Raw genomic sequence first — 23762 nt, forward strand, 5'->3', positions numbered from 1 at the left:
GCTCGGGGGCGGCGGGGCGGGGACGGGCGGGAAGCGGCCCGGGCAGCGAGGGGCTCCCGGGGCTGCCTCGGGGTGTGGGGGGGCGGCCCCGTCCCGTCCGGTCCCCGCGGGGCCTCCCGCCCCGTGCCGCGCCTGCGCCCGCCGCCGTGACGCGCTGGCGGCAGCCAATGGTGCCGCGCGTTGTTGCGCCGTGCCCGCGGAAGAGAAGCGGCCGCCGGTCGGTGCCCGCCGCGGCCCCGGCCCCAGCCGCCGCCCGCCATGCGCTGAGCGCCCGGCGCCGCCCGCCCCGCCCCGCCCCGCCCGCAGCGCGCCCCGCGCCCCCCCGAGGTGAGCGCGACGGGACCGGGGGGGGGGGACCTGCGGGGGGGGGGGGGGCGGGGGGGGAACCGGCGGGACCCGCTCGGTGCCGGTCCCGCGGCTGGCACCCGGCCGGTGTCTCCCTCCCTCCTCGGGGGCACCGGGCTGGGTTCCCGGGGCCGGGCAGGGCCCTCCCCGCTGCCTCGTACGGGCTCAGGCTCAGCCCGGGGCTTGCTGCGCCCAGCCGCGGGCCGACGCCGCCCGCCCGCCCGCTCGGGCCCCGGGCTGTGCGCTGCGGCATCCCGGGGGGCCGGCACCGGCAGCCTGCTGAGCTCCCGGGAGCCGCCTCGACGTGCCGAGGGCCCGGCTTCCTCCCGGCGGCTGCACGGAGGCCTCCGAGGCCGCACCCGGTGCAGGGGCCCGCCGGCTGGGGCCGAGCGCCTGCGGGGTTCTGCCCTCTGCTCACCCCGGCCGAGCCCGGGCCCCGCTTTGGGGCAGAGCCGCTCTCCCATCTCGTTGTTAGGAACCTGGGGACGTTTTATAGCTGGGAGCGTCCTTTCGATAAGAATTCGTGCTGGATTTCCTCCCTTTCTCAGTGTGCTGAAGACTCTCCCTTTCACACCCCCCCCCCCCGTGACTTTTTTTTCTTTAAAAGCTTTTAAGGGGAATGCTTCTGGTAACGTTTTGGGCGTGCCAGCGCGCGGGTTTTGTTTTCTTCTTTGTCGTTGTTTCATTTCGTTGTTTTTTTTTTTTAAATAAGCCAGTTGAGTGTATGAATGAGCTCTAAGAGATTTCTAAGAAGCGACGATATTTTAAATGCAAATAATAATAATATAATAATAAATAGGAGCTGGTGACTCTCACGGTGTGCCGTAACTGGAGCACGGAACACCTCCACTTGCAAGGTGACGTTGGGGCAGCCTCGTGCTCCTCGCTGCAACGCTGGGTCGTGCCCAGCAGCAGGCTTTTAAAGGAGGTGCTTTTAACTGTGCAGGTTAGAAGAGCAGCTCTGTTTTGCCTCGGAAATTGGTGCTTTAATTAGTCGTCATGTGCCTGGCAGCAGGCAGAGGAGGGTGCGGTAGCGTGCGGAGCGTTGTCCTGCCGCGCCGTTTCGCTCTCTGAAGCCACTGCTGCTGTCGCCTCTCAGCTGGTTGTGGGGTGTGTTCGCAGGCAGGTGCCCTGACGCGTCTGGGTAATGGGCAAGGTGCGGAGAAACTGCTGTTTTATGGATGCCCTCTTAAAACAGAGGGGATTCCTAGCCCAGAGGGGTGTCGTCGCGTCTCCTGGTACCGAGGCTGGCCTCGGATGGCATGGAACCCTGGGGGAGCTGCTGGCGGAAATCAGGAAACCGGCCCTTTGTAGCTGGGAGCTTAGGGAGCCTTTAGCTCACCGCGTGTATTTATTTCCTTGAGTACTTTGTCCCTGTCTGCTGCTGTTCCTTCCCCAGGAAGGATGGTCCTTATGTGCACGGGGGGCGGCTTTTCTCTGCGTGGAGCTTTTAGTGGTGTTGGGCCAGCGCGGTCCGACAGGGCTCTGGGGGGTGCCTGCGTGGGAGCCAAGGAGCCTTTCCTCTCTTCCTCCGCTCTGCCCCGGCTGCCCCCAGCACTGTGAGGTGGGCAGGAGCTGGCGAAACCCCTGCAGGCGGCCGCTGGCCCTCGCTGACAGCGCGGGTGCGGATACCTGGCGGGGTGGGGGTGCGGGGCGGGGGAACTTCCCTGGCAGCAGCTTGCGGAGCCCATCCTGAAGCCGTCGCAGCTCTGCTCTGCCCTGTGCTCGCTGCGGACCCGCGGCGTCGGTGCTGCATGCGGGCGTCGCAAAGAGCTTCGTGTCTCGCCCCGCCTGCCCCCACCCACGCTTTCCTCCTAGCGGAGAGGTAGAGCTGGAGCCGGTCAGTTTTCCAGCCTTAGCTTTTCATTCAGTTTGGAATTTCTCATTTTAAACTTCGTGCTGCGGGCGTAAGAGCAGCCGGCTGCACCAGCGTCTCCTCTGAACGCTGCCAGCTCCCAGCAGCAGCAGCGGTGCTTGGAGTCGCACGGGGACACCTCGCGCTGGAAAACGCCGAGGAAGGAGAAGAAAAGCAGCCCCGCTGGCACAGCTTTTAAAGTACAAGATCGTGGAGAAGAGCGAACCGGGGAGCTTGTCTGCCAGCTAGGGAAGGAATATCTTTTTCAGCCCTTACAAAGTTAGTTGCTAGTGTCTCCTGTGCTGGTGTAGGCAGAGCGACTGGGTTTTACTGACAGCGTGGTAATGAGGACGGCGGCTGGGAAATGGAGGCAGGCTTGAAATTCCCTCTCCCAGTGTTTGCGCTACGCTGGGCTGATTTCCTGGCTTTTTTAGTCACTACGTACATTTTGTGTGGAGCTGTTTATTCTAATCCTGAAATGGCAGCGGGCCTGCATGCGTGATGAGCTGCCTGGGGTTCCTCGTCTTCTGGAGGAGCAGCTGCCTGTTGGAACCGTGCCGTGCTCCGCATTTACAAGGTGCTGGGTCTCTCCTCTAGCGAGCTTCTTGTTGCAAACGCGCTTCTGTTGTGACCCTTCGGTTTTAACTCCCTGCAGTGCTGCTGTCACGAAGCAGATTTTCTCTGCCGCGTCTTAACAAGGAGAGATTTAACAGCAAAGCCCTCTTAGCGATTCTTGCTCGCCGTTCCCCAGAGGAATGGCTCTATCTGGGGCAGTGGGAAGCTGTGCCTTTCGCAGTGTACTTCAGAGACGCGTTACGTGGGTACCGGCTCGCATGAAATCTGCAGCTTCAGTAACACAGCCAGAGCTGTAGGGTAAAGGGCCGGTCCAGAAGGCGACTCGCGACCGGGAGGCTAGCGTTTCTTCTGCTGGAAGGCTGACGGAGCAGACCTCGGGAGCCCAGAGGACCGGCGGTACGAGTATAAAAGGATTTCCCTAACAGTAAGTGCTCTCGTTTCAAATAACTGCTGTTTGCTGCGCAGGTAGCGCTACGTTTTGTCTCCTCCCTTCATGTCCTTTCGCAGTCTGTGTCAAATTCGGGGCCTTCCTGGCAGGAGGCCAGCTGGTGGTTACGGTGATCCTGTGCGCTTGGCTCCGCGTCCTGTGGCGTGTGCCTCGCTCTGGGCAGAGCAGGAGGTGAAGCGCAGAGCCGGGGGCAAATACATTCCTTAAAATGACGCCTGCAGGGTCTTGGTGCTGGGGCCGGGCTGGTGGGGGGGCACGGGTGGCGCTCCCGCCCGTGCTGCTCCAGCCAGCTCAGGAAGACAGAAGCCCTTCGTTTTTGCGGGGAGCCTGAGGGCTCGCTGCCACACTGTCTTCTCTAAAACCAAGGCTGCCCTGCGGTCTCCCTGGTGCTGAGATAACTGCGGCTTTCTGTACGAGACATTCTTGCCGGCTTGTTGTTTCCTGGGGCAGACGGGGTCTGCGTGCGGGGTGCTGGGCTAACGGCGTGAGTTTGAGACGTGACAGCCCAGGGGATTTTGCGGGGAAAGCTAGCTGAGATCAGTTCTGTGTGCCGGAGGAGGTTGCCGCTGAAGGAGCATAAATGAGAAGCACCAAGTCCTGAGCTGGTGCGTGCAGCTGAGTCACAAGGTGTCTGCGAAGAGCTTTCGGGCTCGCTGCTTTTGGTTCTGGCAGAAACTAAAGAAAAATGTAACACCTAGATCAAAAGGAGCCACGGACTTCCGTGGCATGACGTTATCACAGCATCAGAGCCTGTTCCAGCCAGATGATTGTATTATTTTCAGACCAAGGCATAAAATCTATGGTTTTGTCCTAGTTTTCCCGTTAAAACAGCCTTGCTTGCTTCTGCTAATTTAGGGAAGTGCTGGCAGTTTTGCGGGACAATCCCGTAGGATGTGAAGGATACGAGAGAGGTGACATTTTCACCGTGCTACTCGACTGTGAGCGCCGAGCTCCATCGGTTTGCATAACGTGCTGGAAGCAAGGAGAACCACATCTCCTGCGGCTCCCTCATTGCTCATCCTGAGCGGACCTGAATGTGATTCCTGGAAGGAGCGGGAGCGCTCCGTGAAGTAAATGAGGTGAGAGCACCCAGTGGCGACTGAAGGGGGGCATGCCCATGCTGGGCTGCCGGCAGAAGCGGCGGTGGCAGGGCAGGCAGCATGTTTAATTCCCAGTTTGAAGGCTTTTCAGTTTGAAGGCGTGGGTGTGCTCGGGGGGCACGCAGCTGTGGGCTTTTTTTTTTTTTTTTCCTGCCACATGCAGGAATGTCAGCAGTGAGCTGTCTTACTGCCTGTGTTTGATCTCTTCCCAGAGCAGAAACAGAAGAGATCCATGTGGTGGGCTCACTGGAGCGTTTCCCTCACCTCGTCTAGTAGGTTCATCAGGGACGTGGCATTGGTAGGCGTTAATAGGCCCCAGAGAATTAATTTCAAGGCTGAAAATCATTTTTATCCACACACGCCTATATTTCTCAAACGCTTCACTGCGGCTAGAAGGCAGAGCCCCTGAAAAATCTGCAGGGGCTCCTCCTGTAGCACTTCGGCCACGTCAGCGTGTCCCGCTCGTCCTCAGAATCACAGAGTCATCTAGGTTGGAAGAGACCTCCAAGATCACCGAGTCCCACCTCTGACCTAACAGAGCCTCGCGTCTCTGCAGGACCTCACATCTCCTGCAGGTGCTAGGGGCGCAGGGCTGTCCTCAGGTGCCCTCTGTGCGCGGCGAGAGGAGCCGTCCCGTGGTGCTGGGCGACCTGGCCCAGGCTGGATCGAGCCCGCTGCCCTCCAGAGGGGCCTTCCAACCTTTTTTTTTTTTTATTATTCTATGACCAGATGAAGTAGGAGCTAGGTATCAAACCAAATACTTGAAGGTTTTTAAAACGTCGGTTCCTCTTGCTTTGTTAAAGTCGACTTAAGTCCTAGAAGCACCTCTTTGACATTCTTGGTAATGAACTCATCATCTCTTCCAATCCAGTTGCAGTTTCGTTGTATTAAATAAAAGGAGCTCGATAACAGGGCTGTCTGTGTGGAACGTTCCCTGCGAGACCAGTAACCTAAAAACGCAGCAAGCTTAAAATGAAATGCAGGAGGGAAATCTTTACTTCTTTGTTGGAATTAGACCTTTGGCTGGTTCAAATGGAGTGGTTTAATGGAAATCAAATCCCCCGTGCCAGATGGTGCGGGGCAGAGAGACGGAGCCACGCAAGCTCCCGCGGTGATGCTCCCCTGCCAGCAGCCGAACCCGTGTCTGGTTTGGGCGCTGCGGTGCTCGGCCGCAGCTCACGTGCTCCTGCCCTGCCTTTTGAGTAGCTCTTAAAACTTCATCCAGGCTTTGCCACCTCCTGTTGGTTTGCAAGCGAGGGAGGGTGCCAGATGTCATTAAACACTTTGTGTTCTGTTTCCCTGGAAGTCTCATCGCCGGGACCTGGGGACCGTCCACGCAGTCACAAACAAGGGTTTGCTGCCCTTACTGGGGCAGCAGCTCCAGGGCAAGGAAATCCAGCGCTTGCCTTTCCAGGCAGGGAAACCCAGCTCTGGTCCGCTACTGCGCACGTGTCCGCGACATAAATTTTTTATTTGGGATTTTCTTGAGCTTATCTGGATTGAAGTGGAAGTCCAAGTAAAAATTCACAAAAATGGCATCTTAAGGTTGTTCGTTGCTCAAATCCAACCTATGTTTGCAGGATGCACAGGGCAGAATCAGTGTTAAAACTTGTCCTATAGTGCTGAACAGGGGAAATCTTAACTCGTCGGATCACTTGGCCAGGCTTTGAAGGCATGGAGCTGCTTGAGGGATTTTCGAAAGCATTTAAGCAGCTTTTTGCCAAATTCTAGTAAACATCAAGCTTTATCTTGCGTTTGAACACCCTGTTGAATTTGGAGCGCTGATTCTAAGCTAAACTCAAAATGAGACCTGCTCCTGCACGGTGGGAGCTGGAGGTACTGGTGGTGGAAATAGGTCAGTGCCCACACGCCCGTCGGTGCGCTGGGTGGGCGCTGGTAACTCGGGGGTCCTGCCCATCCCCGGGGCTGCTGCTGGAAGCTGGAGGCTCCGGTGCTTTTTGGGCAGAAGTGTGAAATGCTGACCTTCAATTCATTAAAGCTAGGGCTTATCGATGCTGAGTATGTACGACATTGTTTTTAAGTAGTAAGTTTAGATCTGACACTCTGCTGTAATTTTAAATTGCATGTTAAGTCAGCTTATTTATTTAACGTACTTACTATTTCTGTTCATCGTATTCCCATTACTGCCAAATATTACTGAGTGTATGGCGGGTTCCTCTGCAGCTGTCCAATGCACGTAAGGCCAAAATTGCTCTCTTAGATCTGGGGTTTAGAGGTAACGTTTTGCTGTGTTTGATTCAATGAAGTAAGGCAGAAAACTGCTATAGGCGCTCAAAACCTTTGTACTTTAAATGTAGTTTGCTTGAAATTCATGTGTATATTAACAATATCTGCAGGTTTTAGGTAGCAAAGGGAATTGGATGCCCAGTTATGAATCCTGCTTGCTGCTAACTTTCCTGTTTTGGGAAGGGGTGTCCCCAGAGCTGCCTCCAGCGTTTAACAGCGCGATCCATCCACAACCCTAAAACCTTAGCTCGTCAGGTGAGGGTGTCCTGGTGAGGCAGAGCATTGCGCCAGCTGTGGCAGTCCCAGACCGTGGCTGTCACCTGAACAACAGGCTGACACCCGAGAAGAAGCTATTAAAAGAAACGAGGTAATTTCACTGCGGGTTTCCAAAAGTGGATCGGAGCTCCTTCGATTAGCTGCGTGGGGCCGCAGCGTGCGTTTTGCCTTGCAGCAGCCACTGCATGGCCTCAGAGGTCAGGACTCAGAGTCTTGGTGTGGCGGTGGTGAGCAGGTTTACGCTACCTCTAAACCTCTGCATGGCCCTTCTAACGTCCATCGAGTCCTAGAGGTATCTTTAACGCTGATATTGGCTTTCTTTCTTCATAATTCCAACATGTCTCTGTCCTGTAAAACCAGGCTGACTCTAGAAGCAGTACTTACAGGTGGAGCTTCTCTTGGCGCAGTCGTATCCTGCCAGCTCTTAGGGCAGAATGTTGCCAGCAAGTGTGGGTGAGGTTTTATTTTCACTCAAGTGTTTTGCTGCTCTAATTGTGCTGCCGTCGTGATCTCAAGTTGTCTCTAATGGGAGAAAGGAAAGGAGAGACTTAGAAATAAATTCTGGTAGCAGCTATGATGGTTGTGCTGGAGATGTACAATGGCATGCTACGTGAGTTAATTTCTGCCTTACCTTACTGTCAGGTGCTTCGTTATAACCTCGCTTTTCTGTGTGGCCAGAAAACCTGAGACTTCTCTGCGGACTGAAAGATTGTGTGTGCTGGCAGATTGCTCAGATCTTTGGTCTCGCCTGCTCCATGTTCAGCTGTCGCACCCTTCCCAGCAGTGCTGGGTGCGGTTCCATCCTCACATCTGTTTCCCAAAATCAACCACCCCCTCCCAGGTACGGAGGGGTTGGGCGTTTGGAAAGAGTTTTGGACAGCTACAGAAAACTAAAGTGGAACTTGGTTTGCAGGGGCTAAACAACAGGTGGCTACAAAACCGCATCAAAGGACAACCTGAACTTCGTAGCCCCGAGAGCCACAAAGAGCCTTCTCATTAGCTGTCTCTTCGTGTGACTTGGTCTAAGTGTTTTCCCATGTGGGCAGTAGTTCATGAATATCTAAGTTCTTAATTGTTAAAGCAGGTGTTCTTCTTCCCTGCAGGTACCCACTACAACCCTTTCCAGTTTCTTGAGAGCTACGTGCAAACCAAACCTATCTTCAAGTGTTCCCAAGAGACAAAGGCGCCTAGCCTGCATCCTGCCTGCAGCCCCCGGAGACTGCCGGCTGCAGAAGGAGCAGTGATCGTGTCGCCTGCTTGTGATTACAGACAGTAGGTGCTTCAGACAAGGCCAAAAAATAATAATGATTATGAAACACTGTCACAGCTGATAATCAGCTTATGCATGAGGATTTGAAGTTCCTCTGTCATTAGTCGAAGTGGTGTCGCTCCCACGTCACGGCCACTTGTGCATGGTTAATCTCACAACTTTCTCTTCGTTTTCTTCCGCAACTTGCTGCAAATCTGGGGAGTGCAGAAGCATTTCTGATTATCTGCTGTCTCTAATTCCGGTTGCTCTCCTTTCTCCCAGCACTGAGAGCGAGTGACCTTTCTCTCTACTGCTCTTAGCTGCTCTGTGCTGTCGTGGCCGGTTTCATCTTTGCCAAGTGCCAACTTGCTAGCTCGTGTACCGATGAGCTACAGGTTTGTAGGCAGCTTCAGTAATTACTTTATAAACTAGTTGTAAAGCACATGTGAAAGTGCCTGAAATATGATTGATTTTGCCTTTTTGAAAGGATGTTGAGTGAGCATGTGGAGTTTGGTCCCTTTTCTGGTCTACTGTTTTCTATGGCTAAAAACAGTGTAGTTTTTTCTGGTGTGTTCTGTTCCATCACTGTTGAAGACAGAGTGACCAAAGGTCTCTTGAAAATACAATGGTAGTTAAGTGCTTTTTGTGGTGGATACCTTCATGGGATATGTTGTTTCTTTCTGCATCCATGCATGTGGGATCTTAGTGTACTAGACACTTTAATTAGAGGCAAATAGTTGCCTCTTAGATGGCTGCTGTGAGGATACAAGGCTCTGTGTATTCCAAAGTGATTGGCCACAAAAAGTGGGCCAATTCACATTCAAAAGTGGGTTGCCACAAAATCCTTGTCCTGTGAAATTCTGTGGTCTTCACTAAATTGCCTTTACTTTTCCTCGTGGATGGCAGGCTCGTTGCCCAGGGTGGCCCAGCCTATTTCAGTGGAGTGCTGGCAGTGCTGATATTCCACTTTCCACCTTCAGCTTTCCGACCTTCCTGCTTGTGCTGCAGGTCGCATTAGCTGCCCACTAGCTCGTGGCCTCTTTGTGCCGTCCAAATGGTTCCTCTCCCCTTGAAGTCCTGGATGCTCACACTTTTTATATCTCTAAATGAACTTGTTAATTTTTCTTTCCAAATAGCAGTGGTTAGAAAAAGACTGAAACACCTCGTGGGATAAATGTTTTTGATTATCGCAGTGGTGACAGTGTGTCCTGTTCTCCACACTTTGTCACTCCCGTTAACTGTCATCCTTGAACGCTGCTAACGTGCTGCACGGCTGCAGAGTGCCGTAGCCAGAAGGGCCTTCGAGTCCTATAGCAACTTTCGGTAGGTCGCTGGACGTCTTAGTGGTAGGACTGCTGTGAACCTATAGGAACTGCTTGTCTCTGCAAGCAAACATTCCCTGTAAGATAACATGCCATTTAAATCAGTTGTCAGTTGTATTTGGCCATGATGACTGCTGCTGTGCCTCGCTTCGCCTGCCCCAAAAATGGCACCCTAGCTTGCTTCCACATTTCCCCTCGAGCTTCCTATTCGCCAGTGCTTCGTACCTGTATTTTCTTAAGCCTTTTGATAACTTTTCATTCTCACGGTGGGTATCAAGCCGTGCCTAAAACACCGTCTCAAACACTTGCTTTTTTTGTGCTCCTGCCCTACGCCCTCCCCGAGGCAGACAGACAGGTGGGTGGCTCTCGGTGCTTCTGTAAAGCACCTCCTGACACCGTGTCTGCAGAAGACCTGGCAGTAGGTTTCTAGTGAGCTGTTAACTGCAGGTTTCCACAGTGCTCCCTGCAATAATCCACAGTAGTCCCCGGATTTACTCCTCTCTGCCCCGAAGAGCTCTTTGCTGGTACAGCACATAGTGTAACAGGGCTGGCTCCAGTGCTGTACGGCTGCTGTTATAAACGCCTAGCCTCTGCCAGTGCAGCCCACAGGAGAAGGTGTCTTAACCCAGAAAACTAGCTTGGAAAGGCAATTCTTAAAGAGTGAGCCTCACAAGCTGTTTTTCTGCACGGTTGAACAAAACAGGCCTGATTTGGGGCTGGGGCTGGGTCTCTGGGCTCTTACAAAGCCTTTTCCGCTGCGCTTAACCAGAAGGCACCGTGCCCTCCTATGCGTGTGTGGCGCATTGGAGTTTCTCTTTCTGCTGTGTTCTCCAAGGCCGCTGCTTTCCTGCCGACCTCGCGCATGCCCTGTGCCTCCTGCAGGCTCGTGGGGGCTCGGCACCTGCGGGCCGCTGGCTTGGTGCAGCGGCACAGTGCGAGCGCCGAGCCGCTCGTCAGGGCAATGAGCGGGTGCCGAGCGGCCGCTTGGCTCAGGGCCCGTGGCGCACGCCTCGTGAAGCAGCCTTTGGAAGCAGATGGGCTTGGCGTTTTTAGATCTGGCTTTAAATGGGTAGACAGAGAAAAGCGATTCTCATTTGATGTAAAGCTGAGAGATCGGCGCCACCCTGAGAATACGCTGGAACACTTGGGAAGCTGAAAAAGGGTTTGTATCGGCTCTGCTTCTGGACTCCGGGCTGCTCTGGGCTCTGCTAACACTAGCAAGCCACGAGGCTGCGCGGAGGGACAGGGCTTGGGTCTTGAGTGTTCACCTGGGTATTTGTGAAACACGTGGTGCCAGGCAGGGGCCCTACATTTTCTTTCATTTAAGTTTTCTTTAAATGCGCGAGAGCACCCAGATTTGGTCGCGTGATGCAGAGCGGACGGAGCGAGTCTGTGCTCACACGCCTGGTGCTGGGAGGGGAGTTACCCCGCTCAACAGAGTGCTCGTGGATTTGTCTGTTTATTTTAAAGGCTGGCTTCAGCTCCAGGATAATGCACGATGCCTGCCTAGCTCTTGGAGAATACAGCATTAGAGAAACACGAACTAATCCTTGCAAGAACGTGTCCTGTGCTGGCCCTGCCCCTCCTGCAGCGGTGGCTCAGTGCTCCTAGGTGCCCGCCTTCTCTGCCCGGTATCGAAAATACGCCGCTCTCACGAGTGTTCGTTTACCTCCAGTTTGTCAATGCTGAGACTATTTTTAAATGGTTGACTGAGAAAGGGCATTGACTTATAGGAGCATTGAAACTTCTCAGGAATTAGAAGATTTACAAGCAAGAAGAGCGCTGCTGTTGCAAACCCGAGTGCCTGCAAGCAAAGCGACGTAGGGGGCCGGGGGCCTCGCCATGGCCAGAGCTGCTCTGCTGCTGCGCTCCTGCGCGCTCCTCCCTCCTTTTTCCCAGCCCGGAGCCTGTCCTACAGTATTGTGGAGCTGATGGGATTTTTAAATGAAGCTGCTCAAATGGCATACCCAGCCCAGCAGGAGCGTGCTGAAATCGGTTCCTTCTCAAGTCTCCGAGCTTCAAAGCAAGAGCACCGGAGAGCTGAGCGTCCCTTCCTGCAGCAGGGCGTGCACTCGTGCTGCTGTGCGCAGCTTTCTCCTTGTAACTCAGCGTTTCAAAACCAAGATTTGGACCTCCTAAAATTTGAGGAAGAAAGCAAAGGAAAAAGAAATCTGATTAAACCAAGGGTATATTGTTCTTTGACCTGGCACTAGGAGGGCTGGAATGAGAGTGAGAAAGCTGCAGGTGGATGGCTGCGGAGTGAGTTGTGCCCTGCCCTGCCTCTGCTGGCCCTGCTGGCTTGGAATCGGGCAGGGGGCTTTGTCCTGAGGCGTGTTCTCAAGCTCTGATTTTCATTCATGCTGTATGTGCTTTTACAGCCACTTACAGCCTGCTTCTTCCCATCTGATAGCTTTTTAAAAAGGTCTGAGGACGTTGGAAGTGTCCTGTGCATAGTTAGCAGGGCTGCGGCCATACTGTGGTGAAGGAGAGGGGGCTTCGGGGATTTCTGTGTTTGAATGCGCTCTGCTGAGCCGCAAAGCCAGCACCTGGGGAGTTGTGGTGCATAGAAATGAGGGGAAACTGCGTCCCATTTCTCCAGCATAAGCTTTAAAAAAAAAAAAGACATTTGTAAAAAAAAAAAAAAATCTAAAAGCCCTACTTACATATGAAGTGGAGATCAGAGGATCGTGTAAGAGGACTTTGTAGATGTTCTTCTAGTAGTGCTTCCTTTTTAAGCTCTTTGTTTAATTTTGTTTTGACAAAGTGTTGATCCCGCACAGAGATTGGAAGAGCTCCATGCGTTGTAAGGCACGCTTGGCATGCTCTTGGCTGCATTTAATGCAGCGTCCCTCTCTGCTCTTCTGGTCGCAGTTGTGCTGCGTGCTCCTTCGCACCAGCATCAGTGCTTGTCACCACAGCTGTCACCTGTGTGACCGTCACGGTGCCGGCGGGCTGCGCCAGGACACGAAGTGAGCTGTGAGCTGCGCCCAGCCTCTCGGCACCAGGGGTCCTGGTCGCTTCTCGAGCTGATGATGCCACAGTTCGCTTCAGCTCTTTTAAACTTCTGCTCGGAAGAGAATTCCCTTGGTACTGGGAGCTGCCTTTGCACAGATGCTTGCCTGAAGCTGTCAGAGGCCGTTTTGTCAAACCTAACGTGCTTTCTTCTCTTGCAGGCGTGAATGACAGAGGAGGTGCCTCCGACTGCACTTTCCGACGTAAACCTGCGTCTTCTCTGCCACGATGACATAGACACAGTGAAACAGCTCTGTGGTGACTGGTTCCCAATCGAGTACGTTCCTGCTTGTGGGTATGAGGTGGCGGGGATCTGGAAACAAGTGGTGTGAAGCTGCACTGCTCCGGCTCAGAGCTGAGGCTGGAGGCTCTGCAGCCATCTGGACTGCTGCTAAGAGAGCAGCGCGTCCCGACTCTTCTCCGTGCTGTGGTGGTGTCCCTGTTAAGGAGCTGTTTAGAGCCCTAACAGCATCTGCAAGTTCAAAATGCAGCCGTTGGCAGAAAAGGGGGCTTTGTAATTAAGGGGGTGGATCAGCTTCTTGGGAAAGACTATGTAAGACATGGGAAAGGATCATACCTCCAGGAAGAAATAGTGTCCCTGTGCTTGTGGAATAAAGTTGTGTTCTCGAGCGTGTGCCAGCAGAGAGTTCTCAGAGTGAGCCAAACCAACAGGGAGCTCCTGTTCCTACGGGGCTGTCTCTCTGAATGTCCTGGGAGGAGACTGGACAGTACTTGCCTGTGGACTTGGGGTCCCCTTTTCTCCCGCAGCACTGTGCTGCAGGGCATGCTCAGCCGTCCCCAGCTCACTGGGCCATTTGCAGCCTCTGAAGCGGGTTTTTGTTGAGACCAAACCTCTGGACAGAGGAAACTTGTGCAAAACTAAGTGTCAAAGGCCTCACAGATTTTTTCATCAAATATATTCTGTGAGCATAAACAATTTAATATTAGGCATTTCTGTAGATCTAAAGGAGACTTGTCCTCTGCTTTGTCCTGCTCTGTTGTCTCCTGCTTCGCTGGACCCAGCCCACTTGCATTTTCATCTTTTATTGTTTGGATTGTCCCACAGTAGACCTGATGCAGTGGTGATGCTGAGGTGAACATAAGCCCTTGTGAGACAGGCTCTGCAGAGCACCTTTCTGATGAGAAGCTGCTGACGGTGCCATTGAAGGAAGCGGCATTGCTGCCTTCTCCCCCCTCTGACTGTTGCCTTTCCTCTCTGCCACTTTGTGCAGCTGCACACAAGCTGCTTCCAAGACTTAATTGGGGCGGAAGCTGATCTCGGTGTCCTAGGTTAGTTCCCCGGGCCCCTAAATGGTAAGCACTCATCTCTGCACGAGCACACGAGTGAGGAGTTTTTCTGGAGGGCAGCGATAGCTTTCTGGCTGAAAGTATCCAGGGAAACTACAGCTTCAGTTCTGAAGTATTTTATTTTTTTTTAACCTTCAAGAAAGTTTGTAGAGGATTTTAGCAGGTTATAATTAAGATTGTGTACAATTCAGCAAACCACCAAAAGCATTTTTAGAGTTTAGAATTTGTGGATTTATTTTAAGCATAAGGCATGCTGAATTCTCTCTTGGACCTAAATGAGCGTACGCTACCTTCCCTTTGGTAGCACAGAAGGGTAACCAGAGCTGGTGATGTGACTTTTTTTTGTACCAATATGCAGTATTTTTTCTGTGTGTATCAAATTAATAAGATCTTTACACTGTTTGATGAGGGCGGGTGAATCTTGTATATAAAAATAACTTTCTAATGATGGAAGCGAAGGCTCTGGGCAATGAATGTAAAATGAAGGTTTGTCTTAGCAAGGCAGGAGACCATTACGCGAGCAACCTCCGTGGCTTCTTAGGTGCAACTGGGGGAAAAAAGCATGCTACCAAATGGGATACAACAGCAGTTTGTTTCATGGTACCATACAACAGTTAAGTCAGGAAAGGTAGATAACGTACTGGCCCAGATTCTATGGAGTAAGTTAAGCTTGTAGCATAGAAAGAGCTCAGCCATATGTCAGTCCAAAGCTACTTGACTATATTTCCCTGCAGAAGACAGACCTTTCAGCTTCCCTCCCTCAGTCTTGTGTAAAATTGCCTTGCAGTTCCAGTGACTGGCACTTGAAAATGCTGCTACCTGTTGGAAGTGAAGTGCAATGCTGGCTGTAGCACTGTCTGCTCTCGTGGGATCTGTTCTCCAAACGTTCCTGTTTTTTCTTCCTTCCCAGGTACCCTGACTCATGGTACCGAGATATCACTTCCAACAAGAAGTTCTTTTCCCTCGCAGCCACATACAGAGGCTCCATCGTGGGAATGATAGTAGCAGAGATCAAGAGCAGAACAAAGGTGCATAAAGAGGTAGGAGGACTCTGCTTCAGTACAAGATATCTCACTTCTTGATGTGGTTAATTGGTATGGAGCCTGTTTGGGGTATTTTTCCCCCCTCTGCTCAGGAGCTGTCGTGAGTTAACTGTGAAAAAGCAAGAACGTGCTGATTTCCAGCTAATGAGGCATGGGTGGTGGGATGTGTTTGAACATGGGCTGCTGAGCAGCCTGTTACCAGGAAGCCTGTTCCTGCTGGGGCTGGCCAGCTGTGGTCTGATGGGAAGCTTGCTGCCTGATGTGCTGTGAGGAGGGATCAGGTAATGCAGTCGTAGACTAAAAGCCACTTTAATAATTCTTTTGCCAGCCTGTTTGCAGTGTGCCTGGTCATTGCTAGTGGCTGAGGTATGCGCACTCGTGGGATAGTGAACCTGATCCTCTCTTATGCAAGGCATGAACTTCCTTAGCCATACTGAGTGAGTCACTCCTGAGAGCTGTGACTTCCTGCAGCAGCGAGCGTCCTTTGTTCGCTGTCACTATCTTGAACACAAAACAGAGGTGACCAATCTGCGGGAATTTCAGGCCACAGGGATGGCAGTTTGGAGGTCAGGAGAGACGGTACGGTATGGTCAGAGTGGTGAAGAAGAGGTGGTCACTGAAGACAGTGAGATCAGAGACCCCCAGGTTATTGTAGGGAGAACAACATAGGAGAGTGGCTTAAAAACAAAACAGGGGCAACGCAGAGAGTGCCTAACTTCTAAAAGGCCATCAGTGTCATGATTAAACGGAACGGTCAGTAACACTTGTAGGAACCAAGAGCGCTGAGTGGCACTGGTCTCTTCACTCTAGCCGTCTGGCTTCACCTCAGAGCTACTCAAAGTCAAACTGTGTCTTCAGCAACTCTAACAAAAGGCTCTTGTTCTAGCCAAACTGAAAGCCAGGGGCTTGTTCAGATGCTGTTCCACGCAACTGGGACTGTGGAGCGTGTTTCTTGTCCTCCGCGGCACTACAGCTCAGACTGAGAATGCAGGCAATAAAGACTGTTGCTGATAAACTACAGGGAATTGATCTAGACACTGATGTATAACTCCAAAAGTGGCAATTTGAATCCTTCTTGGTGAAGAGTGTAGGTATTTATGGGCTTAGAGACCTAATGAACGCATATAGTAAGGAAACATGATGATTTGTGCTCTGCGATTGGAAGGATGGTAGGAAAGTAGGAATACCACCTAGAGGACCATGCTCATTTCATTTTTCTCCCTACCGCCTTTCCCAGAAGCTTCAGCTAGGACTCTCTTCAGTGAAGGGAAAATTCCTGCTATAGCCTTGTTTTCAGGTGTTCCAGTGCAGGATTCTTGCTTTCTCCTCTGTCTCTCCACATATCTTACTAAATTAACTTTTCGTATCTCTACTCAGGATGGAGACATCCTAGCTTCCAGTTTTCCTGTGGACACTCAAGTTGCTTACATCCTAAGTCTTGGCGTGGTGAAGGAGTTCAGGAAACATGGAATAGGTAAGATGCTGCTACGTGACAATTCTGTTGCTGTCCTACTTGCCACATGTGACTACTGGGCATGACTAAAGGGCTGCACCGTTTAACTCCAATTACCTTCTGAGACAAGCTTGTCTGTGCCTTGTCCCAGCAGTCGGGAAGGTGATGCTCTCACATCCCCTTTGTGTTGGTAGCGCAGGTACACTGAGAAGCTTTTGTTGGTGTAAGTGCAGCACAATGTACAAATACTTCTGAAGAGCGCAGTCCCTCTCGTTCCCAGGGGACAGGTGAGCACACCAAAAAGTTGCGCTCCTGCTGCTGTCTGCACCGAGAGTTTGAGAATTGCTGCTGGGGCTGAGCAGTCCTCGCACTTTGTCATTCATCCAGGAGCAGGGTTTGAAGCCTGTCTGGTAGGGACAAAAGGGGAGCATGTACTCCCTGGCTTCTGGTTTTCTTCCATGGGTATCAAAAGTCTGGTACCTGAGGCAGAAAAGTAGCTGCTTTTAAACTTGCAACTTAAATAGAACAGATGTTTAGGGAAAGATGAACTGGGAAAAGGGTGTAACTCAGACCTGATTTAGTCTGTCGAGTGCACCTAAAGGTCAGCTCTGAATGCCTGCTGCAACACGCAGCAATTCTGCAGCCATTTGGAAATCTGCAGTCAGAAGGGGCCTAGCTCCGTTCAGAGCAGGATGTGTTTTGTCATCAAGTAAGTGCCCTTCTGGTGCAATTTCAAGCATGATCTGCATCTTTGATCTGCAAAAGGAAGTAGCCCAGGTTTGGCAGGATGACCCAGTTGCACATCTGCAGTCTCTTCAGTGGATACAGGTATTGGCTTCTTTTCCTCAAGTCCTCCCTTCCTCCCCACTCATGTTTAGAAAGGTACAAACTGGTATGATGCATTAAAAAGTGACTAGAAGAGACTTCAGTGGGAGTGCTGCATTTAAAACTTAAATTGAAATGCTACTTTGTCTAAATTTTCTGTACAAAGAAGAAAATGCTTACACAGAATAATGTTCAAAAGTTAGCAAGGGGGTCTTCTGTTCTGTAAAACTGTGGCTGTTCTGAGTCCCCTTTCAGTTTCCAAATCCTATTTTTTTCAGCTCCATATTGCTGGAATTTTCTCCTTTCAGTATCAGCATTTCCTGTATCCATTAAATCTAGATAGCACGTTGCTATGCTTTCTGAAGATCTTTGGACTTGCACCTGTAGCAAAACAACCTAAAAAAGCTTCCTGCTGCTGCTTTTTCTGAGACCTTTCCCTTTTCAAGAGTTTTTCTACTTGTGTTTGAAGCTCCAGTCTTTCACGCAGGAGGCTTTTCAGCCCAGGCACACTTTTAAGCACTAAATCTCTGAATTTTCTCCGGCAGACATTAGAAGACTTTGGTTCTCTGCTATTCTTAAACCAGAGGGCAGTTGGGTTACTGTGAGTCGTGAGTGGCCTATCTCATAACAAAATCAAACTGTTCTGTTGAGGTCTCTAAGTGTCTTTTTGTACTTGTCTGTTAGGAATTCCTACTAAGTCTCACGTAACCATAGGGTCAGTGCTGTTGACTTCTGCTCCGAAATCCTGTGGGCCCTGCCGAAAATCATCTGTGCCCTGGGGGTTGTGAAACAGCAGCGTAAATCTCATCTGTGTGCTTGTATTAGCTAAAGGATTTCTGCTGCACCTGACGGAGGAAGTCAGCCCTGCAGGTTCTGTGGGTCCTTTGGGCCATGCCGAGGCTGCCTGGATGAACCTCCAGGGCTAGTCTTCCGTGGCTGGAATATCCTCTGCGCCCTTCTCTGCTTTTCCCCTGCTGGCTAGTGGCTGTGGCAAAGACAGGTTGAATGAGACCATGCCTCACCTCTTCTCCTAAGAAGGGGACTTAAAATCCTACCAATTCTTTTATTTTAATTTGAATTCAGTAGACACAATGCAATAACCTGCTTGTAAAGTCCTGCTTTGACTCTGCTGTTTTAAATGGCTCTAAAATAAACATGATGGGACTGATAGCACTGAAAATGACTCACTGGCCTTACCCAAAGCCAAGAGCTGCTTGCCTGGGGATGAGTATCACCGGCAGGTTTCTGTGTCTGACTTATCTTTGTGGTTATTGAATCAGAAGCGTTTCTGTCTTTACAAACCTGTTCTGCGAAACCGTGCTCATAGCTGAGGTGAGGTTCATGTTAAAGCCATGGAGTGCTGTCCTGTTCGATGCCCGTGTGAAGCTCTGGGGAATGAGTGGGATCAGGGGTCCTCAAGTGTGGGCAGCAATTGCTGCTCAGCTGCTGGGTGCCCGGGGTCTCAGCTGGGAGCTTTGAGGCCCTGTACTGTCCCTTAGCAAGCAGCTACGCTGTGTAATTCTGCCGTTCCTTCCTTCAACAGGTTCTCTCTTGCTTGAAAGCTTAAAAGACCATATATCAACAACTGCCCAAGATCACTGCAAAGCCATCTACCTGCACGTCCTTACCACTAACAACACAGCAATAAACTTCTACGAAAACAGAGACTTTAAGCAGCACCACTATCTGCCCTATTACTATTCCATAAGAGGGGTCCTCAAAGATGGCTTCACCTACGTTCTGTACATCAATGGTGGACATCCACCCTGGACAATCTTATATCCTTTACCTTCAGCGTAATTACCAGTGAAGCATGCGAAGCAGACACCAAACCATGTTTTAGGGTTAAGATGGCAATCTAGCAAAGCGTGACCTGGCTATATCTGGGGACTGGTGCCTGCTCTGTTGTGAGCTTAATTGAACTGATTTCCCTGAAGCCAGAAGGAAGGCAACGTTAGACAGATTTGACAGTGACCCACTTGTGCCTAGACTTCCCCAGATCCTCTGGGAACAGTTCAAGGAGGCAGTGTAGCACGGTAAATTGAATTTGAAGTTGGAGCAAGTTTGCCTGTGATGGAGAAATGCTCGTGTTAAGCCAACATGCAAGGCAAGCTTTGGCTTGTGCGCTGCAGGATTTGGCCAGCAGCGTGGCAGAAAAGCCCTTGGTCTTGCTTCCTGTTGCTTGGGATCCCTTGTGTCTCTGGCCTGGTCTGTGGGTCTCAGCAAGCTGCTCTCAAACTGAATTTGGGAATTTGTTTCAGGTTGCTGGATCATGGAAAAGAAACTTGACCTTTCCTAGGTGTAGCTAAACAGTCCAGATCTCTCAGTGCAGGTGGATGGATTGCAGCCCCCACAGTAACTTGCTGTGGAGTGCAAAGGAAACTACGGCAGCTGCCTCGATTAAGTATTTCCACACAAGTTGGAGCGAGCGCTCCCAAATTGCCTTCTTTTATGGTGTGAGGTAGGCCTGCTTTTGGTAGAAAGGAGCAGTCGAGTAACGTGAGGAGCAGATCTGTCTAAATAGCTGAGCAGAGCAGCCTTCGCTGTGTCGTAGGGTCTCTTGAGCAAGTCCACAGAGTGTTGTAAGTTATTTTTTAAGTTAGATTATAAAAGTCACTGACCTTAACTGATGTCCACTGACTACCTACAGCACATTGGATCAACACTAGCCAGTCTGAGCCCGTGCTCAATTCCCCAGAGGATATACCGACAAGCCCAGAGCCTTCTCTGCAGCCTTCTGCCGTGGTCTGGCATTTCTGCCAAGAGTGGCATTGAATATAGCCGGACGATGTGACTTGCTCAGCAGATGTACAAAAACCAAAGGTAGGTACCCGAGGGGAAGCTCCCTTCTCTGCCAGCGCAGCAGCGATGTGCCCGGCCGCTGTCGGGGGGCAGCCGAGAGCCCTGCAGGAAGCTGCTGTGCGAGCTGCAGGGTGAGGTGCCTCGGGCATCGCTGCGCTCTGGCCTCCAGCTGGTAGCCGAACTCGTGCTGGTTTCATTTGAAGGGAATTTGAACTCTGATCTTGTTTACTTGAGCCCAGACTCTTACAGCAGATTCAACTCGTCCCTGCTGTCTCTGGCCTTTTTCCCAGCTCTGTTAGACCAGCTTGAAAGACCCAGAACTGAGTCCTCACTATTTCCCAACACAGTGTCTAAGCACAGTAACTGATGGCCAATTCGCACGTTTCTGACAAAACGTCTGCAGAACAGTGGCTCTCTGGTACCCTTTGAGACCTGTAACGACTGGTTTCCCTAAGACGCCCTCTCTGTCTTCCTGTAGGATCGTTCTTCCTTCCACCTCCCGAACCATCCGGCTCTGCACTGATTCCAGAGATGATGGCTCTCGGTCAGTGACCCAGCCCCCTGAAAAGGACTCCTTATTCCACAGATTGACCAAGATTTTGCAGACTTCGCCCTCAACCGGCTGCAGCCCCGACCTACCCCCGTGGGCTGGGGTCTGCGAGCGCTGCCCGGGCAGGCCTGGCTCTTGTGCGAGGCAGCTGGCGGTGCCGAGGGCCTTCTGCGTCACCGGTGTGCGTGTGCGTGTTGCACGGCCCCTGCCACTTCCCTTCCTCTGGACGGTTTGCTTGTACTCGTATACGTGACGTGGAGGGGTTCGGTTGCTGCTTCCATGCCATAGCTACACCTGGCAGCGTGAACGAGGGTAGTGAATCTGCACTGAGCAACCACCTAGGTGAGCTGTAGGCACCCTGGCAGGCCCCTGCTGCCAGAAGCCGCAGTCTGCCCCGGTGGAGGGGGAGGTGAGGAGCTGGGCGGCTGCTTCTGGGTCCTGCTTCCTGCCCCCTGGCAGGGACTGCGGGGAAGGCACGTGCCTCGCTTGAGAGACAAGCCCAGCCCTCTGGCGTGACGTAAAAAAGAAGTACCTAATTCAGGACGCATCGAGTAGAAGGCAGGGAATGAAATTGCTATTTCATAGTGAAATATATATTATACTGTATAGATCTTTCTGCCTCTGTCTGAGTTGGAACTTCGCAGAGGAGGGGCCTGGGGCTGGGGAGCCGCTGCTGCAGCCTTCCCTTCTCTTCCCCTGCCTGCATCCTCCCTTGGCCTTGGGGCGCGCTCCTGCAGGGCCGCGGGTGTGGGAGCTGCACACAGGTCACGACAGCTCTTCTCTGCTGGAGAAAAGCCCCCAGTGCTGCTTGCTGGCGTGCTCGAGGCTGCGCTCTGTGGGCAGCGCCATGGGGCTGTGCCCTCGGCCACCCTCCCTGCGGCTCTGTGGGGGCCTCGTGGCCTGGCTGCGGACGCGCCGTGGCCGGGCCGGGCAGGCTCTGGGCTCACCGGCACGTAACTTGCAGCCTGCGGGGAGAGCCCCGAGGTTCCCGCGTGCTGCAGCCAGGCCAGGCCCCTTCCTGCACCTCGGCGGGATGGGGGGCGAGCGCTTGGCTTTTAAGGGGGGAGTCGCTGCTGCAGCTGAGCCAGCGTCTGTGTCCGAGGTGCAGGGGTACCTGCTCCCCTTCCCTGCCCGAGGCTCTTTCCCTGCTCAGCACCGCCTTCCTCCCGCCCCTCCTGCATGCCAATTTTGAAACTGGGGCTTAAGGAAAGGCAGCGTGAGCTGCAGCAGTCCGAGCGTGCAGGCAGGGAGTGGGGCTGAGCCGCGATCTGGGGCAGTGTTAGACCTAGGAGGAGAGAAAGCGGTAAGGCCTTGCAGGCCACATGATGTACTGAGGCAGTTTGGTGTTCATAATGCCCTAAGATGGGCGTTAAATAGTAAAAGGGTGCAGGAGGGGAGCTTGCTGCAGGTGGTTCCTGGAGGGGGTTCCTGCCGAGGCCGGGAGCAGCTCGGCGCTGAGCACTGCTGCCAGCGCTGCTCTGGGCGCTGCCTCAGCCCGAAGCCCCCCCACAGAACGCCCTGCTCACAGCTCGCCTGCTGGCCTGCCAGCCCTGGCTGCAGGAAGCGTTTTTCAGGCCCCACGGCCTACAACTACGGCATTTTGGGGAAGTAGACGGCTGTGCTGTGGGGAGGAGCGGGTTGCTCTGCCGGGGCTAGACTAGGTTTGGCTCAATGAGAGGCTGATAGGAGAAAAATGTTGGCGTGAGGACAGCGCAGCGTGGAGAGCCTCCGTCTGTGGGGCCCTTCCAGCAGCGAGACCCTGCTCTGAGCTTGTCAGTGGCCTTGCGCTGAGGCTGTAGAGCCGGCGCACTCCTGAGGCCCCTTTCAACCTGTACGCATCCTTCTGCTTCAGTTCAGCGATGCAGGCAGTGCCGTGAGGTCAGGCTGCGCTGGGTGAAACGCAGCAGGCAGCACGGGGCTGGAGGGGCTTGATTTTGTGGCATACGTAGGGGAAAAAAAAAAAAATGTAGAAAGAGCACTGGGGCAGGGAGCTGCAGGATGAGCCGGGCTGGTGCTCGCGGCTTCAGCTGTGGCGCATCTCCTGAGGCTTCTGGCTGCGGCAGGGAGGGGAGCTGGGGCACACAACGTGAGGGCCCGGAGGCCGTGCGGCCGTTCCGTGTGCTGCAGCAGTGCAGGACCCGAGCCCGGCACAGCCCGCGGCGCGGTGGCTCTGCTTCGCGGGACGGGGCACCGCTGCACCGCCGCCAGCTCACCTGAGCTGCTCCTGCACCACAGCGGGCAGGGGCAGGGGGCTCCCGCTGTGCCCCTGGCCTGGCTGTGCACGCGGCAGGGTCCTGTGGCCCCGCGCCCGCTGCCCCCAGCTCACGGGGGTGGGTGGCAGGAGCACAGGCGCCCTCGCCACGTCCCAGGGGCCGGGCTCTCCGCACGCAGCCCTCCGGCACACGCCAGCACCCTTTGCCCCAGGTCCGGGCCCCAGCGGAGGCGGCTGCCCCCAGCCCCTTGCGCCAGGGCTCCCAGCCGGCACAGCCCCCGCGGGTGCCTCGCCCGGGTTCCCCAGCCCTGAGCCTGCGGGGAGCTGGTGCCGCCTTGGCTTTGCCGAGGCGCTGGGGGGGCTTTGGCCGCCTCCACTGTCCCCACCGCAGCCACCGCTCCTTGCTCTGTCCGCCTCCCGTTGGCAGGGGAGTGGGGGGACGGGCCCCCACAGTCCCTCCTCGCTGCAGGGGAGGCCCAAAGCACCCTGGAACCCTCATTTGGGTCACCACTTTTTTTTTTCTTATTTACCTAAACGTTTCTATTGGTTTGTATGGGTTTATTTAGCAACTGAAGCTCCTGGCTCTTTGGCACTTGCTGTCTCTGTCCCAGAATGAATCTCTGCATCGCTCCTGGGGGCCTGGGACTGGCGTTCCCCCCACCATTGCATCCTGCCCCCACACACCCTCACTCCTCTGCTGCCCTTGAGCACATTCCCCCGGGGCCCTGTGACTGGTCTGTGTGTATTGCTGCCCTGTCACCCTGTCCTGAGGCGTCCGTCACATCCCTGCCTCACAGCCCGTTATTTATTGAAGAGCATCGTGCTGCCACCGTCAGCCTCTCTCTAAATGTCTTCAATTAAACCAAACCTCTTTTGCGAGTTGTTTGTCGCTTTATGCAGGTGCCTGCCTCTCCTCAGCTGCTCAGGCCCCGTGCCCTGACCCCGTGCTCTGCCGAGGCGAGGTGACCGCACGCCCCCTTCACCCGGGCTGCGGGATGCCTCCTGCGGGGCACTGCCAGGCCAGGGGCTGGTGAGCACCCGAGCGGGGCCTTACTGGGCGCTGCTGGGACCGTCCCCAGGGCTGGTCGAGCACAGCTCAGGCCTGAGGCAAGCCGGGTGCTCCCACCACAGCCCTGGGA

The 23762-nt window shown here is 53.4% G+C and overlaps 1 protein-coding gene across 6 annotated transcripts; it reads left to right on the top strand.

Annotated features, from left to right (window-relative positions):
* Positions 1-205: 205 nt before the first annotated feature.
* Positions 206-23502, top strand: NAA60 (N-alpha-acetyltransferase 60, NatF catalytic subunit). 6 transcript variants are annotated; one of them, XM_066977889.1, is made up of 8 exons: positions 307-327; positions 7951-8119; positions 12592-12707; positions 14649-14778; positions 16159-16255; positions 18603-18837; positions 19697-19882; positions 20340-23502. In XM_066977889.1, exons 3-7 carry the CDS (start codon positions 12598-12600, stop codon positions 19851-19853), a joined length of 729 nt encoding a protein of 242 aa, XP_066833990.1. In that variant the 5' UTR covers positions 307-327; positions 7951-8119; positions 12592-12597; the 3' UTR covers positions 19854-19882; positions 20340-23502. The 6 variants fall into 6 exon arrangements, with proteins under 6 accessions (XP_066833991.1, XP_066833990.1, XP_013032648.1 ...); XM_066977890.1 differs by lacking the exon at positions 7951-8119 and having other exon boundaries at positions 206-327; XM_013177194.3 differs by lacking the exons at positions 307-327; positions 7951-8119 and adding an exon at positions 2003-3200.
* The last annotated feature ends 260 nt before the right edge of the window (positions 23503-23762 follow it).

This window comes from Anser cygnoides, chromosome 15 (assembly GCF_040182565.1).
Source record: "Anser cygnoides isolate HZ-2024a breed goose chromosome 15, Taihu_goose_T2T_genome, whole genome shotgun sequence".
Lineage (NCBI taxonomy): Eukaryota > Metazoa > Chordata > Aves > Anseriformes > Anatidae > Anser > Anser cygnoides.